The 14,371-nt window shown below is 47.8% G+C and overlaps 1 protein-coding gene across 1 annotated transcript in view; it reads left to right on the forward strand.

Moving 5' to 3' along the window:
- Window positions 1-13,338, forward strand: part of FAXDC2 (fatty acid hydroxylase domain containing 2) — a 28,109-nt gene extending 14,771 nt beyond the window's left edge. The window contains exons 3-9 of the mRNA XM_072824407.1: window positions 895-986; window positions 1,116-1,219; window positions 5,067-5,188; window positions 9,292-9,497; window positions 9,992-10,097; window positions 10,446-10,612; window positions 11,425-13,338. Coding sequence (XP_072680508.1) covers window positions 895-986; window positions 1,116-1,219; window positions 5,067-5,188; window positions 9,292-9,497; window positions 9,992-10,097; window positions 10,446-10,612; window positions 11,425-11,581 — 954 coding nt within the window. The 3' untranslated portion in view covers window positions 11,582-13,338. The remainder of the gene's footprint in view (window positions 1-894; window positions 987-1,115; window positions 1,220-5,066; window positions 5,189-9,291; window positions 9,498-9,991; window positions 10,098-10,445; window positions 10,613-11,424) is intronic.
- The last annotated feature ends 1,033 nt before the right edge of the window (window positions 13,339-14,371 follow it).

The following is a 14,371-nucleotide window of genomic DNA, read 5'->3' on the forward strand; positions in this document are numbered from 1 at the left end:
TATATTTCTATTTAAAAAAAAAAGAAATATAAGATGCAAGGGACATCTGTCATTTCTGTCCATTGTACAATGCAAGTTGGTGACAACTGGTAGCCAGTATTCTCCTTCTCCTAATTGTACCTTGTTTGATCAGTGAGCCTGCTATGATCTCTACTTTAGACTTTTGGAAGAGACTAGGTAAGGGACCTCTCGGTGATTGCCAGAGGTCTGTTCTTTGCCTTTCATTATCCTGTCCAGCTGGCAGCCCAGGCTCATCTCACTAGAAGCAGAGGAATTATTAAAAGTCAGAACACGTATTCATTCATTGTTTTCTTTGCCAGCAAGTGGGTGATGGGGATGGGGAAAGAGTTCTGGCCCATGAACAGATTCTGCAGATCTTTCTGCGATGGCTGACTCAGCCTTGCCTGCCCACTGGAATTAGTAGGAGAGCTTTAAAAAACACAGAGGCTCAGGTCTCACCCTAGAGACTCTTATGTAATCAGGTCGGGGAGGACCTTGGGCATTGGGATGTTTTAAAAGCTCCCAGGTGATTCCAGTGCATAGATAATGGACGTCTCTGTTCCCACGGGAGGGCTGGTGCTGAAGCCCCACTGCTGTGGAAGGCTCACCTGTCCTTCTGGGGGTGACAGAACTGACTGCTAGTTTTTTTGGAATCAGGTTTGTTCTCTTCCCTCCCCCAACCTGAATTCTTATTTTCATAAACACACCCATATACAGCCCGGGAACTCTTGATAAGAAAGAACCTCCCATAGAGGCTGGGAAAAGGTCAGCAGAGGTGTGATGCTGATGTGGTTGAGATCCTGATCCCACACTATCTGTGCCAGGACTCAGTACGAGCTGCCTGTGACATCAGAAGGCTTCCTTGGGGCCTGATACCTTCTTGTCCTCCTCCAGGAGGGACACATCTGGGGCTCCATGAGGAGGACAGCTTTCATCCTGGGCTCTGGCCTTCTCTTGCTGGTGGCCTTCTGGAACTCAGTCACCTGGTGAGTCTGCACCACCAGCTTTGATTCAGGACGTGGGGCCAAGTGTGCTGGTCTGGAGGCAGAGCATGAGGTAAGGAGCTGTCCACCCACCAGTCTGCGCCCAGAAACCTGAATGATTTTTCTTCCAAGGCATCTTCAGAGATTTTGGGGTGCTTCTGGCTACTTTTGGCAAGCCCAGTGGGAGAAGCTGCTGTCTACATTCGAAGGGATGGAGTGGATGCTCTACTTTATAGGTGAGGTTCCCAGACCACTAGCATTTAGGGTTTGGGGACATGATTATAGGCTCTTTTTCTATTGTTTTCTTCTCTACTTTTGAGAATTCTCAGCTCCTCATCCCAAAGAATGAAGACTTCAAGCTTAAGACAGTGGTAATCCCAAAGAGTGCTCATCATAGGCAATCTGAAATGGATGCTTAAAGATGTCTAAAAAGAGAACTGGAGACTCCCCTCTCCCCAAAAATAGAAAAAGAAAAAAAGAAATAGCATGTGTGAAAATGAATGCATGTTTAGAGTCAGAATCCTGCTTCTGGATGCCAGGCCCACGAGCACAGAGAGCTGCTCTATCTCCTGTGAGACTGTGTCTTCATACCTGGTGTAATCTAGCTCTCTGCGCTTGACAGCAAGTGGTCACTTAATAAATATTTACAGATAGTGTGAATGACTCACAAAAAGCCAAAGAAAATGTGGAAGAAAACAAGCATTTCAACACAGATATTTATAACAGCATTATCTACAGTTAGTGAACATCCTCAATCACAGGTTCGTTATTAATGTTACTCTGTGCCGAATTTTTATGGAGGATATAGAGATATTTAAGATGAAATATTTACCTCATTTAAAAAACTATGTCACAGGGGTACCTGGGTGGCTTAGTCGTTTAAGCGTCCAACTCTTGATTTTGGCTCAGGTCATGATCTCAGGGTCCTGGGATGGAGCACTGCTTTAGACTCAGGTGGCCAGTGGGGAGTCTGGTTGGGATGCTCTGCCTTTCCTCCCTCTGCTCCTCCCCCTACCACGCCTCCTCCTCACCTTTCCCCAACCCATACGTGCACTCTCTCTCAAAATAAATAAATAAATCTTAAAAAATAAAAATAAAAACTATGTCACAGTCTAGAAGGGGAGATTAAAAAAAAATTGCCAGTGCCAGTTGTCACAAAGCAAAAGTACAAATAAAATGTTCCTGACAAATGTTTTCAGCTGGAAGAACTCTGAAAGCAGGCTAAACGTTAAATATGGCAGGTTCAGTGCAAGTTGTCATTGAAATCATTGAAAAGAACAATGCAGATTGCCAACATATATGCGGGAAGTGGTGGGGAAACATTTGATATGTTTCTGTTACAATTATGGGAAAACGACTTTCCCCCAATGATAAGCAAATATGAAGAAGCAAAATATTTGCGATTTTAGATTTTATTTTTTTAAAGATTTTATTTATTTATTCATGAGAGACAGAGAGAGGGAAAGAGGCAGAGACACAGGCAGAGGGAGAAGCAGGCTCCCTGCAGGGAGCCCGACATGGGACTCGATCCTGGGACTCCAGGATCACGCCCTGGGCTGAAGGCGGCGCTAAACCGCTGAGCCACCCAGGGATCCCAATATTTGCAATTTTAAGTGTTACAGCGGGGAAAAAAGTTCCAGATCTTCTCTTGTTGGGGCTTTTTTCTGTATTCCTCAAGGAGCCTTTGGATCTACAAGTAGGCAGCCACCTTGGTGGATGGGCCACTAGGCAATCACCAACCTAACATTTTTATTTTTCCAAATAAGAAAGCGTGCAATTTCTGAGAATAAAAGTAAATGCATGTTCATTGTTAAAAAATAAAAATCAGACAATTCAAGTAAGCATAAAGAAAGTGAAAATTGGGTAACCCGGGTGGCTCAGAGTCCCATATCGGGCTCCCTGCATGGGGTCTGCTTCTCCCTCTGCCTGTGTCTCTGCCTCTCTCTCTCTCTCTCTCTGTGTCTCTCATGAATAAACAGAATCTTAAAAAAAAAAAAAAGTGAAAACCACCCACTCTCATATATCTAAGAAATAACCATAGTGAATATATTAGTATAAATCTCTTCTATATTGGATATACGGTTGAACTTCTAAGACACCAACTATTTTTTTAACTATTCTTTTTTCATTGAACAGATTGTGGACATCTTTCTATTGTCAGTATAAACTGACTATGTTAAGCTGCCCTGTCTAGTCCATTGAATAGAGATACTCTAATCTATTTACTCCATTTCCTATTAATGGACATTCAGGCTCCATCAGTGTTCTATTGTGATTTTTAAAAAAATAGGTAATAAATGTATATGTGTATAGACATGTGTGTCCTTTTTCCTTTTTTTTTTTTTTTTCCTAGCACCCTCTTTTTTTTCCCTTGGATACTGCCAAATTGCTAAGATATGTGTTTGTCATATTTCCCCACAGTGCTGGCCAAGTATTTTTCAGGTCCCAACTGGCACAAGCTCTGGGGTTTCTGGTGGGAGCCAGAAGGATACACAGAATTAAGTCAAATGCCTTTGCCCTTTGAGATATTTAGAAGGAGGAGGCAAAACATGGACAAAGTTAATAGTGCAAGAGTTAGGTAACATTGTATTATCATTTGAATAACTGCCAATCAGGGTGGACAAAGTGCTTGTTTGTCCACAGTCAGAGATCAGAGATACTTGGGAGGACTTTACAGGAAAGTGGGATGCGGAGCAAAGAAAGCCTTATCTAAATTTTAAGTCTCAATCAGCATTTTCTAAAGTATCCTGCAGAACATCAGTGCTGTGGGATGTGAATGGGTGGGGTGACCATACAATTCATTATCCAAAGAGACTTTTGTGAGAGTAAATGAGCTGTTGTTAATAATTATGCCAGACTGCCTGATGTAAACTGAAACTGTCCAGGGCAAACAAGGATGCGTGGCCATCAGATCGGTTTTCTGAGAAAACAGAGTTTCTGGGTTAAAAAAAAAAAAAAAAAAGACCAGGAAAGGCCATTTATCTTATTTTTTAAAGATTTTATTTATTTATTCATGAGAGACGCACAGAGAGAGAAAAGCAGAGACACAGGCAGAGGGAGAAGCAGGCTCCATGCAGGGAGCCCAAAAAGTGGGGCTCGATCCCGGGACTCCAGGATCACACCCTGGGCTCAAGGCGGCGCTAAACCGCTGAGCCACCGGGGCTGCCCAAAGGGTGAATTTAACAAAGCTAAATAGGTTTCTCTGCTGCAGGAATTATTAGAGCTGTTAGCACACTAGTCTGGATCATGGCTCTCCAATAGAGCAGTGTCTGAACATTGTTTAACCAAGAAGCGCCTTGAAAGAGGAGTTTTCCACTTTGGGAGCTGCTCACTAGATGCCTGAAGTCCCGCTGCTCAGTTAGTAGGGCCATAGGGATTAGGTTCCTGACTCCTAGTCCAGTGCTCATTGGGGACTGTATCCTACCAAGCACTTCCTCTGCTTGTCCCTTCCTTGGGAATTCATAAAATGTTTAATGGGCACAGACTCCCAGATATCAACCTAAATTTATTTGTAGTTTATTTATCCACTATTGTATTATGTAGATTATATATTTATTATAAATATAAATTTTATTTATGTTTAACTTTTTTCTGGGGCGGGGGGTCCTCAACCACGTAGAAGGTTGTGGCCTCCATTTTACAACTAAGAAGATAGAGGGGCACCTGGTGGCTCAGTTGGTTAAGCATCTGCCTTCTGCTCAGGTCATGATTCCAGGGTCCTGAGATCCAGCCTGGGGATGGGCTCCCTGCTCAGTGGGGAGCCTGCTTCTCCCTCTCCCCGTTGCTCATGCTTTCTCTTTTGCTATCTCTTTCTCTCAGATAAATAAATACAATCTTTAAAAAAGAAAAGAAAAGAGACCCTCCTTAAGTGACCTGCCTAAGTTCCCCCAGTTAGCTGGGTCACCCCAGGACAAAAGATAGGCCCTCTGGCCCAGAGCACCAAGACTCCCTGGCAAGGGACTATCTACAATTCTATGTGACAGCCTTAGCAGCCTTAGTCACATTCAAGCTTGTGTTCAGTTAATACATGTGCTGCAAGAACCTGAAGTCCCCTGATTGTTTCCTTCTGCTTCCCCATCTTAGGTGCCATCCAAGTACCTGGTCTGCTCTTCTGGAGCTTCAATGGGTTTCTACTGGTGGTTGATACAACTGGAAAACCTAACTTCATCTCTCGCTACCGAATTCAGGTTGGCAAGAATGAACCAGTAAGTGTTGCTGTGGTTTCTCCTGAGCAAAGCAGAGAAAGCAAGAGCCGAAGCCACACTCAAAATGCTCACTGCAGGCCTAGGAGAAAGCATGGCCACTGTGAGCCAAGTTATTGTGTACAAGGCTCCCCCAACTGGGAAGATTAGAGAGAAGAAATAATCTGCCCCAGATCTCAGATGAATGTTGCTGATTCCCCACCCTGGCTCTGTGCCTCCCTGCACCACCCCACAGCACTGCAGTCAGCATTTTGGGAACCAAGCTGATGGGCTCAGCCTGCTACTGGGCTGAGTTTGGAGATGTCAGGCAGCTCCCCACTCAGCCACTGGGGTAGGGATAGCAATGGCTGGATGCCAAAAGCGTGGATGACGGGGTCGTGAGGGACATGGCTGCTGACATAATGGGGTCTGAATGTGTAGGCTGTGGCTGGTTTTTAAACAGGTCCTCCTTCCCAACATTCAGTTCAACTGCTGGTGCATAGCTTATCCACAAGAAACAAGGCCTGGACTCTGCTTACAAGGCCCAGTAAGGGAGAGAAGGCCAGTACACACATTTTCAACTTAACACAGCGCTGGAAGTGAGCCCCACTGTGCCCTGAGCCCAGCCACCAGCTCAGTGCTCTGACAACCTCCAAGAGCCTTTCCTTACACAACAAGAAGTTCATTCTTAAACTCAGAATCTTTCCCCAGCTCCACCCAAACCACATCTTGGCTCCTTTCCCAGAGAAGACAATCATCTTTTAATTATCTGCCAAGGTGCCTAGGTGGCTCATCTCAGCATTCAGAGCACTCTGCCCCAGCCCAGCCCTCCAGAAAGCAGAATGCCCTTGACCAAGGCTCTTGGAATAGCCTTCTTCTTTCTTCCTTTCTTCTTTCTTTCTTCTTCTACTTCTTCTTTTTTAAAGGTTTCATTCACACTCATTCATGACAGACACACAGAGAGGCAGACACATAGAGGGAAAAGCAGGCTCCCTATGGGAAGCCTGATGTGGGACTCGATCCCAGGACTCTGGGATCATGCCCCAAGCTGAGGGCAGACATTCAACCACTGAGCCACCCAGGCATCCCAGGATATCCTCTTCTTGAACCAGAGCTGCCAGCCAGGCTCACGGCCCCGCACACTTGAGAGATTAACTGCCAGCCAGCTGGGGGGCTTCCTCCAGGTCCAGCTTGGCAGGCATGGACTGGAGCCTAAGTGTCTAAGCCAGCCTTGGTTGTTAAGAGCCCTTTATCTGTCAGACCACGGCATTCTCCTTACCAGGCTCTAATGCCTTGGTCTTCAAGGTCAAGTACTGTAATAACCCTCATGGTTCAGGTGAGGAATCGGGCTCAGGTGTGACATGGGTAGATGATTCACACTCAAGCTCTTTGACCCCAGGGCTCATCCTCTCAACCACCATCCTGGTGGTTGAGACATCAGCTCTCAAGAGTATCACCTACCATGACAACACTCCTTGTAATGGTCTACAGTGGTTGGAGAGCCACACAGGGAAGGTCTGGTTGCATTTTGCAGAAGCTGAGCTCAGAAAGGCGCAATGACTAGACTAGCTCAAGGTCAGAGTGTTGCTGGGAAGCAGAGCCAGGGCCCCATCCTCCAAATTCTGTCCTCTGAATTCTAGGTCCGGTGCCTGCTCTGTTTGCTGTCACACTCTCCTGGTTAGCAGGTCTGTACCCTCTCCTCCCTTCTCACACCCCCCGCAGGGGCAGGCAGGAGAGAAATCCCAGACTTCCTCCACATCAGCCTACCAGCAGTACCTGCGACTAGGCTCTTTGAGAAAGTTGTCTGTAGTTTCCAGTTCCTCTCTGTCCACTCTGTTCTCTCAACATTTTGTAATTACGAAAAATTTTGTAAGCGTAGATACAGAAGTTGAGAAACGTAGTATAGTGATCGCTCACACACCACCTAGATTCACCGGTTTTAAACATTTTACAGGATTTGCATTATCTATATGTAAAAATAGAAATATGTATGCATCTCTCATTTTTAGCTTAACCATTTGAAAGTAAGTTCCAGACATTACAAACCTCACCCTAAGTCTCTCAGCCAATAGCTCCTAAATTACCACAAAGCCATCATCTCACCTCTCCTGTGCGCCTCCTCTGGCCAGGCCTTCACCCCCACTGCTCCTCCTCTGCTGCCCTGGGCAAGGGTCCCGGGATGTGGCCTCAGGCTCATCTCCCTTACTCCTGGCCTGTGTGCCTCCACAGCTGCTTGTTTACACATTCTTGCTACCTGTTCTACCTGGCCTCTCCGCTTTTCCTCTCATCTCAGTGGCCACTCTTTCATGGTCTTCCTTCTGGTCTCTCCTCCTCTTCCCTGCCTCTTCATCCTAAGTGTCCTGGGGTTCAGGCCTTGCTCCTCAGTTCTGTCTTCACTCCCTCACTTATCTCCTCCAGGGTCATAACGTTAAATACAGTCCATGACGTTAAATACAATATGCCCACAGCTCACAAATTTCTGTCTCTAGCCCAGCACTCTCTTCTGAATTCCAGGCTCAGATTGCCAGGTGCCTCTTTGACATCTCCAATCCAACATGTCCCCAAGAGAATTTCTGATCATCCCTTCAAAGACTGCCACCCACAACCTCCCCAGTCTGAGTTCACGGCAGGGCCACTCTTCTAGATGACCAGCCCTTGGGCTGAAGACTCTCTGCCCAAGGATCTTTGCCCTCACCTTCCTCATCTCTTTGTTCAAATCTCACCATCTCCACAAAGCTTACCCTGATTATCCTATTTAAAATTATTGGTGCCAGGAACATAAACTCAGTGAGGGAAAGAATCTTTCTTTGGCTCATTGCTCAATTCCCAGCACATAGGACACCACCTGCAACGTAGAGGGTGCTCAAAATATCAGGTGAGTAGGGCAGCCCTGGTGACCCAGCGGTTTAGTGCCACCTTCAGCCTGGGATGTGATCCTGGAGACCCGGGATCGAGTGCCGCGTCAGGCTCCCTGCACAGAGCCTGCTTCTCCCTCTGTCTCTCTCTCTGTCTCTCTCTCTCTGTCTGCCATGAATAAAATAAAAAAAAAAAAATCAGGTGAGTAAATGTAAATGTAAACATATGTGACACCCCCCCCTTGGTCAGGGTTTCTAGAAGAGTGGTATGGCTTCATCTACAGGTGCTCTCAAACCAGGCTGGCCAGACCTGGCTTCACCATGGGGCTGGAACTGAAAGCTTGGAGATTGGATTCAAGTCCGTTAGTTCATGCAGCGCCTGCAAAAGCTGAAGGAAGAGCAAGGCCTGGAGTCTGAGGACCACTCTGAACTCAGCCTTACCTTGCAGCTAGAACCCCTCCAGTTCCCGGAGGCAACTCAGGGAGAAATCACTTCTGACCAATCCCAAACCAGTTCATCAGGGCCCAGGAAGTGACCCATGGTCAAGGGGCTATCCTGGGGAGCCCCAGTGCTCTGAGGGAGGGAAGGGTCAGATATTAATTCTTGGGCAAATGCTGGCTATAATATTGAGGCTCAGTGGGGTATGCGATTTGGGGCCAGCTATCCAAAGAAAACCTGGAGAGAATGCTCGGGCAGGTCCCCATCCTGACAGCCCCACCATGAGAACTAGGAAGACCAGGTCACAGGAAGTTTAGTCAAGAGGCTGCACAGGAAGCTCTCTGGCTCACCTCTCTTCACTCGGCCTAGTCCAGTGAGGCTGGGCCACATGAGGAGGCAGACCTTGATCTCTGCACCTGATCATGGGCAAGCCTCTGCGGATGAGGAGGGGCTCAAAGACTGAAAAAAGGGTATCAACCTAAGAGTTGACAGCCTTCTCTAAGCACCCTGGAGGCACCCTGAGATACCTGTCAGGAATACGTCTGGGCCTGGCCAGAGACATGGGGAGAACAGTGGTAACAGCAGCAGGAAGGAGAAGGCAGGCTCAGGCTGGTGGAACGCTGCTGAGAAGGGAGTTTCCAAAAGCAGTATTGCCACATGGTCACACCTCAGGGCTTGGGCAGTAGTCAGGAGCTGCTGGCTATGGCCAAACGTCAGACCTAGCATCCACTCCAGACTGAGGGCCTCCTGTGAGTGGGTCACAGTGAAGCCATGTCTAGAAGGGAAAGACCTTCTCACTCTCTTGTTCATCTCCCTCCTTTCTTGCCTTGGCAGGTGGACGCTGAGAAACTACGCCGGTCTATCCGCACAGTTCTCTTCAACCAGTACATGATCTCTCTGCCCATGGTGGTTCTCCTCTATCCCGTCCTCAAGCTGTGGGGAAACCCCTGCCGCCGAGAGCTACCCACCTTCCACTGGTTCCTCCTGGAGCTGACCGTCTTCACTCTGATCGAGGAAGTCCTGTTCTACTACTCACACCGGTGAGTGGGTCCCTGCCCAAGCATAGCTGGCTCCTTGCTCTCCTAGGGCTCACTTTTAAGGGAGGAAACTGAGACCTCAGACTTGTAGGTGTAAGACCAATATCACTTGGCCTCAAAAGCATCCTCTTAGTTAACATTGACACAACTATTTGTTCCACAACCAAAAACTTGAAGCAACTGAAAAATTTCCAGAGCCTTCTGCATTCTTGTGTGCAGAGGGGCAGTTTCCCATTGGTTTCCTTATTGAATCCTTTGTGGACACCATCCCCACAGCTAGTACAACTGAGGTAGAAAGAAGCAAAGTAACCCACCCCCAATTTGTGCAGCATAAGAGGTGGGGTTAGAACTCGAAGGCAGGTCTGATCTCCAGTCGAGTGTGTTTGCAACTTTGCTCCATGGGTGGAACTCATAGCTCCTACTTTGGGTTTCTCATGGCCTGGTGGGAAAGGGAAAAGGGAGATTGGCAGATTATTACCTATTAACTATTTCCCCAGGCTCCTTCACCACCCAACATTCTACAAGAAAATCCACAAGAAACACCACGAGTGGACAGCTCCCATTGGCGTGATCTCTTTCTACGCCCACCCTATCGAGCATGTGGTCAGTAGAGCTCTGCTTTCTCCAGAGCCAATGGGCAAAGGGCCCCAACCACCTTCCCTAAGGCCTCCCACAGAGAAGTAGCCGACAGTGGCCCCTTCTCTCTTCTTACCACTCAGCAACTACCATTTATTGTTGACCTAGTCTGTGCAAGATGCCCAATATAAGTTGTTGCAAACAGTAACTTGTCCCAAAGTTATAAAGCTGAATGCCTCCAGCAAATCAAGGGTCTGCAACTCTTTCAGCTTCTCCAGAGCTGAGTCAAGGGTGTCTTCCTGATACTACCCTGGGGCAAAGTGGACACCCAGCCGGTCTCTTGGGGCCCACCTTCAAACAGCCCTCCTTTTGCAGGTCTCCAACACGCTGCCAGTGATGGTGGGTCCCATACTAATGGGCTCCCACTTGTCCTCTATCACCATGTGGTTCTCCTTGGCCCTCATCATCACCACCATTTCCCACTGTGGCTACCACCTACCTTTCCTGCCTTCACCTGAATTCCATGACTACCACCATCTCAAGTAAGGCCTCCTTCCCCACTGTGAGTCCTGGGGCAGTAGACTTCACCTTCACTCCTGGAACTTCCAGGAATAGACATGACCCTGGGGGTCTCAGTTTCAATGTGCTGGTGCTAGTGGAGGGAGAGGCCTGGATGTTGGGAAAATGATGTTAGACCCAGATCACCTTGCTCTTTTCTTTCTTTCTTTTTTTTTTTTTTTCTTTTTCCTTGCTCTTTTCTTTAACACCAGGTCTTCCTCCAGCTGTGGGTTTTTAACCTTTACTTAGGTCATGGGCCCTCTAAGTGTCAAATGTAAGCTGTGGACACTGTCAGAAAATGCATATCCACATAAAAATACCGCACGCAATTCAAGGGGAGTTGTGCATTCTCTGAAAACCTCCAGGCTTTTCTAAGTGTGGTCTAAGAACCTCCAGCACCATAAGCACCTGAGATTCCTTGATAAAATGCAGATTCTTGGGTCCCACTCCACATATGCTGAATCAAAGTATGGGGGGCAGCAGGACTTGAAAATCTGCATTTTAATACATGTTCTGGGGGATTCTGATGGAAGTAATCCCTAAACCTACCTGAGAAAGCCAAGCTCTGCCACAGGTTGACTTGTGTGCATAAGATTCACATAGCTTTCCAAAGGAAGGTCCTAGGTTTTCAGTACGGAGTGCCCCTAGGAGTTGTGTTCAACTCCCTGGGACCTTCTGGTGTAGGTAGTCAGCATGGTTGGGGATGGGTCTGGGGTAGGAGGGCTTAGAAATGAGGCTGGTGCAAATGAAAAGGAGATCAGCACACCAACCTCCCGTACTTTTCTCTCTCCTCTAGGTTCAACCAGTGCTATGGGGTGCTGGGAGTGCTAGACCACCTCCATGGGACTGACACATTGTTTAAGCAGACTAAGGCCTACGAGAGACACATCCTCCTGCTGGGCCTCACCCCACTGTCTGAGAGCATCCCGGATCCCCCAAAGAAAATGGAGTGAGAGAAGGCCCAATGGCCACCCTGGCTGTCCCCCTCAGTGGACTAAGGTGGCCCAAGATATCCTTAATGCCCCGAATTTGCTCTTTAGCCATGCACTTTCTAATGACAGCATCACTGAGGCAGGGGGTTAGCTCAGCTTCCTAGAAAAGCAGGGCCAAGGATGGGGCCAGGGCTCCCCTGCTGTTCCTCAGAAGGACCAAGGGTGGGCTTAAAGAAAGGGAAAAAGCAGCTCCCCAGATGGAAGCTAGTGAGAAGGAAGAAACCACCTTTAAAAGCGCTCCTGGAGAGTCCCCCTGGTCCTTTGCTGTGGAAGGGGAGAGAGGACTCCAGATGAACTTTTTATGGCCTAGCAAGACACAGAGAATGTGAAGGTGGCAGTGAGACTGGAAGCTACTGCCAATTCCAGGGAGAGCTCTTCCTGGTGCTAAGGGGTGAGGGAGCCAGAAGGTATTGCTTTGCCCCTTCCTGTCCCACAAAACTTTTCTCATACCCTACTCTGGCCAGAGCCAAGACATTCTCTTTGCCAACACACACACACACACACACACACACACACACACACACACACACACTTGCGAGTCAGCTAACAAAGACCTCATTTCAACTCTGCCCACTGCAAACCCCATCCCTCTATGAAAAGAAAAATGCTAATCACAGCGAGTTCCTCCATGGATTAAAACTGAGATATCAAAGAGGTGCAGACCAAACCTCAACACCTACCTTCAGTCACACATGGAAACCCAGAAACCACAGGTCAAGCCCTGTTGACCTGCTAAGCTGGAGGCCCTTTTATCCAGAGGGAAGGTTCCGATTTCCTGACCTTTGGGGACACCCAACTGAGGAGGCTAGAACCTTCTTCCTCCAATGAGAAGGCAAGAAAAACATGGCTGACCAAAAGGCAAAACCCTCACTTTTCCCCAAATGATTAGCCAGTTGTCTCAACACCATTTATTTCAAATGAAACTTTGTCAGGAACCTTATTCTCTAAAAACCCAAAGAGCTTCTTGGGTTGCGGCAGTTCCCAGCCTGGCCTTCCCTCAGCAGCTAGACATTGTCAGGAACCCTGCAGCTCCTGGAAAAAATTTGAGGACCACTCTTTGGTTTGAAAAGCCACCAAATACCAGCTACTTTCACTTACATCAAGAAAACCATCCAGTTTTATAAAATACCTTAACATTGGATAGGGCCAAGTCTCCAAGCAGATCTAAGACTCCTTCCTTCCTATTGGCCCTTCGACCCCAGACCTGCTGATAGACCAGCTGGGTACTTACCAGTGTCCTCCTTGGCTTTCCAAACCCCACCTACCATCCTCTGGCCTTCATGGACCTACCTGGCCCTATCCCCAGGACACCCATACCATGAGCTTGAAGTACAGCTTTTGGTGCACCAACGCTTTAGGTTTTCACAGCTGCTGGCCCGTACTCACAACCTGCTCTTAGGAATAAACACTTCGAAAACAGCCCATCTTCAGTTTACTTGTAAGGATAGGGAATGAGTAGTGTGCACAAAGAGGAAGAGCAGATGCCTTCCTTCCCCTGTGAGGTCTTTAGACTTGGAAGTACTGTAGAGGACCAAGCGGCTGTCAGTCTCTCATCCCTTTGGCAGTCTGACGGGGGGTCTCAGCCCTAATCTCTTCATCAAACAGAGTGGACCTGAGGTGGGTGAACAAGTCAGGCTTAAGAAAAGGCTGAGGTCTCCAAATTCCCAGAAGACCAAGGGATAGGATATATTGCAAATAAACGGATCTCTTTAATTCCAGTAGGTTCTTGTGTTTTCTCTCCACGACGTGACCAGTTCCAATGTTCCTGATCATGTGGCATCTGGGAGCCACAGTAGTGCAATTAAGCCATCAGTGGCCTAACGAGCATTCCTACCAGGTTGCAGAGGTGGGGTCTATCTTCCCGGCCCCAAATCTTTCAGCACAAGCCCTGGCTACAACCTCCTAAACTCTTTCAGCCTAGAGACTATTGGTGGTCCTGTCAATAGTCCTGCCCACCTGAGGTATGGTGGGATTCTCTTGGAAAAACATTTCTGATGGGATGCTCAAGTGCCAGGCATGAGAGACAGTGGTCAGATTAATGAGCAAGCAAGCCATGCCTCACTTCTAGTTTTCTAATTCTACATCCAGGCCAGACTGGCATTCAGAATGTTACTACTGCCAGCACCTGGCCTCACCCGGGTCAGGGAAAGCCACCAACAGCCCATGGGCGGGCCAGTCATGGGTGGGGTGGGGTGTATTCATCTTTCCATCCTTTCCTAGCTTCAATCTTCAGGGCTTGCTAGCTGACCTGGATTCCTCTAAGGCCACAGAGTGGTGAACTGTTACTCCTTTGTACCCTAGCAGCAAGAAATCTGTCTGCTGAGGGGCTGTGCTGGCCTTCCTGTTGGAATCAGAGCAACCTTCCTGGCTAACTCCTTACAAGATGCCAGGTCACAGCCAGAGGATAGAAATCCTGGGAGCCAGGCAAGTAGGCAAAAACCCTGGAATTGTTGGACCAGCAGCTCTCCATTCTGTAGCACTGACTAGAGCTGCCATGTCTCATTTAAGACACAAGGTGGATGTGAATTCAAGCCTGGAAGAAACTCTTAAAACCACTGAGTTCACCTGGATGCATTCATTAGTAGCCTTGAGTCCATTCCCTAGGCAGATTCCTCAAAAGCCCAAAGGCAGAGAGAGCCCTCCAAAGCTTCCATGTACATATTTTGAGTGCAGGGTTCCCCTGAATCTGAGGGAACCCTAACCAGGCTCCATCCCTCAAGAGCTGTACCCCAGATGGGAGACCAGCCAGTA

Source organism: Canis lupus, chromosome 4 (assembly GCF_048164855.1).
Source record: "Canis lupus baileyi chromosome 4, mCanLup2.hap1, whole genome shotgun sequence".
Lineage (NCBI taxonomy): Eukaryota > Metazoa > Chordata > Mammalia > Carnivora > Canidae > Canis > Canis lupus.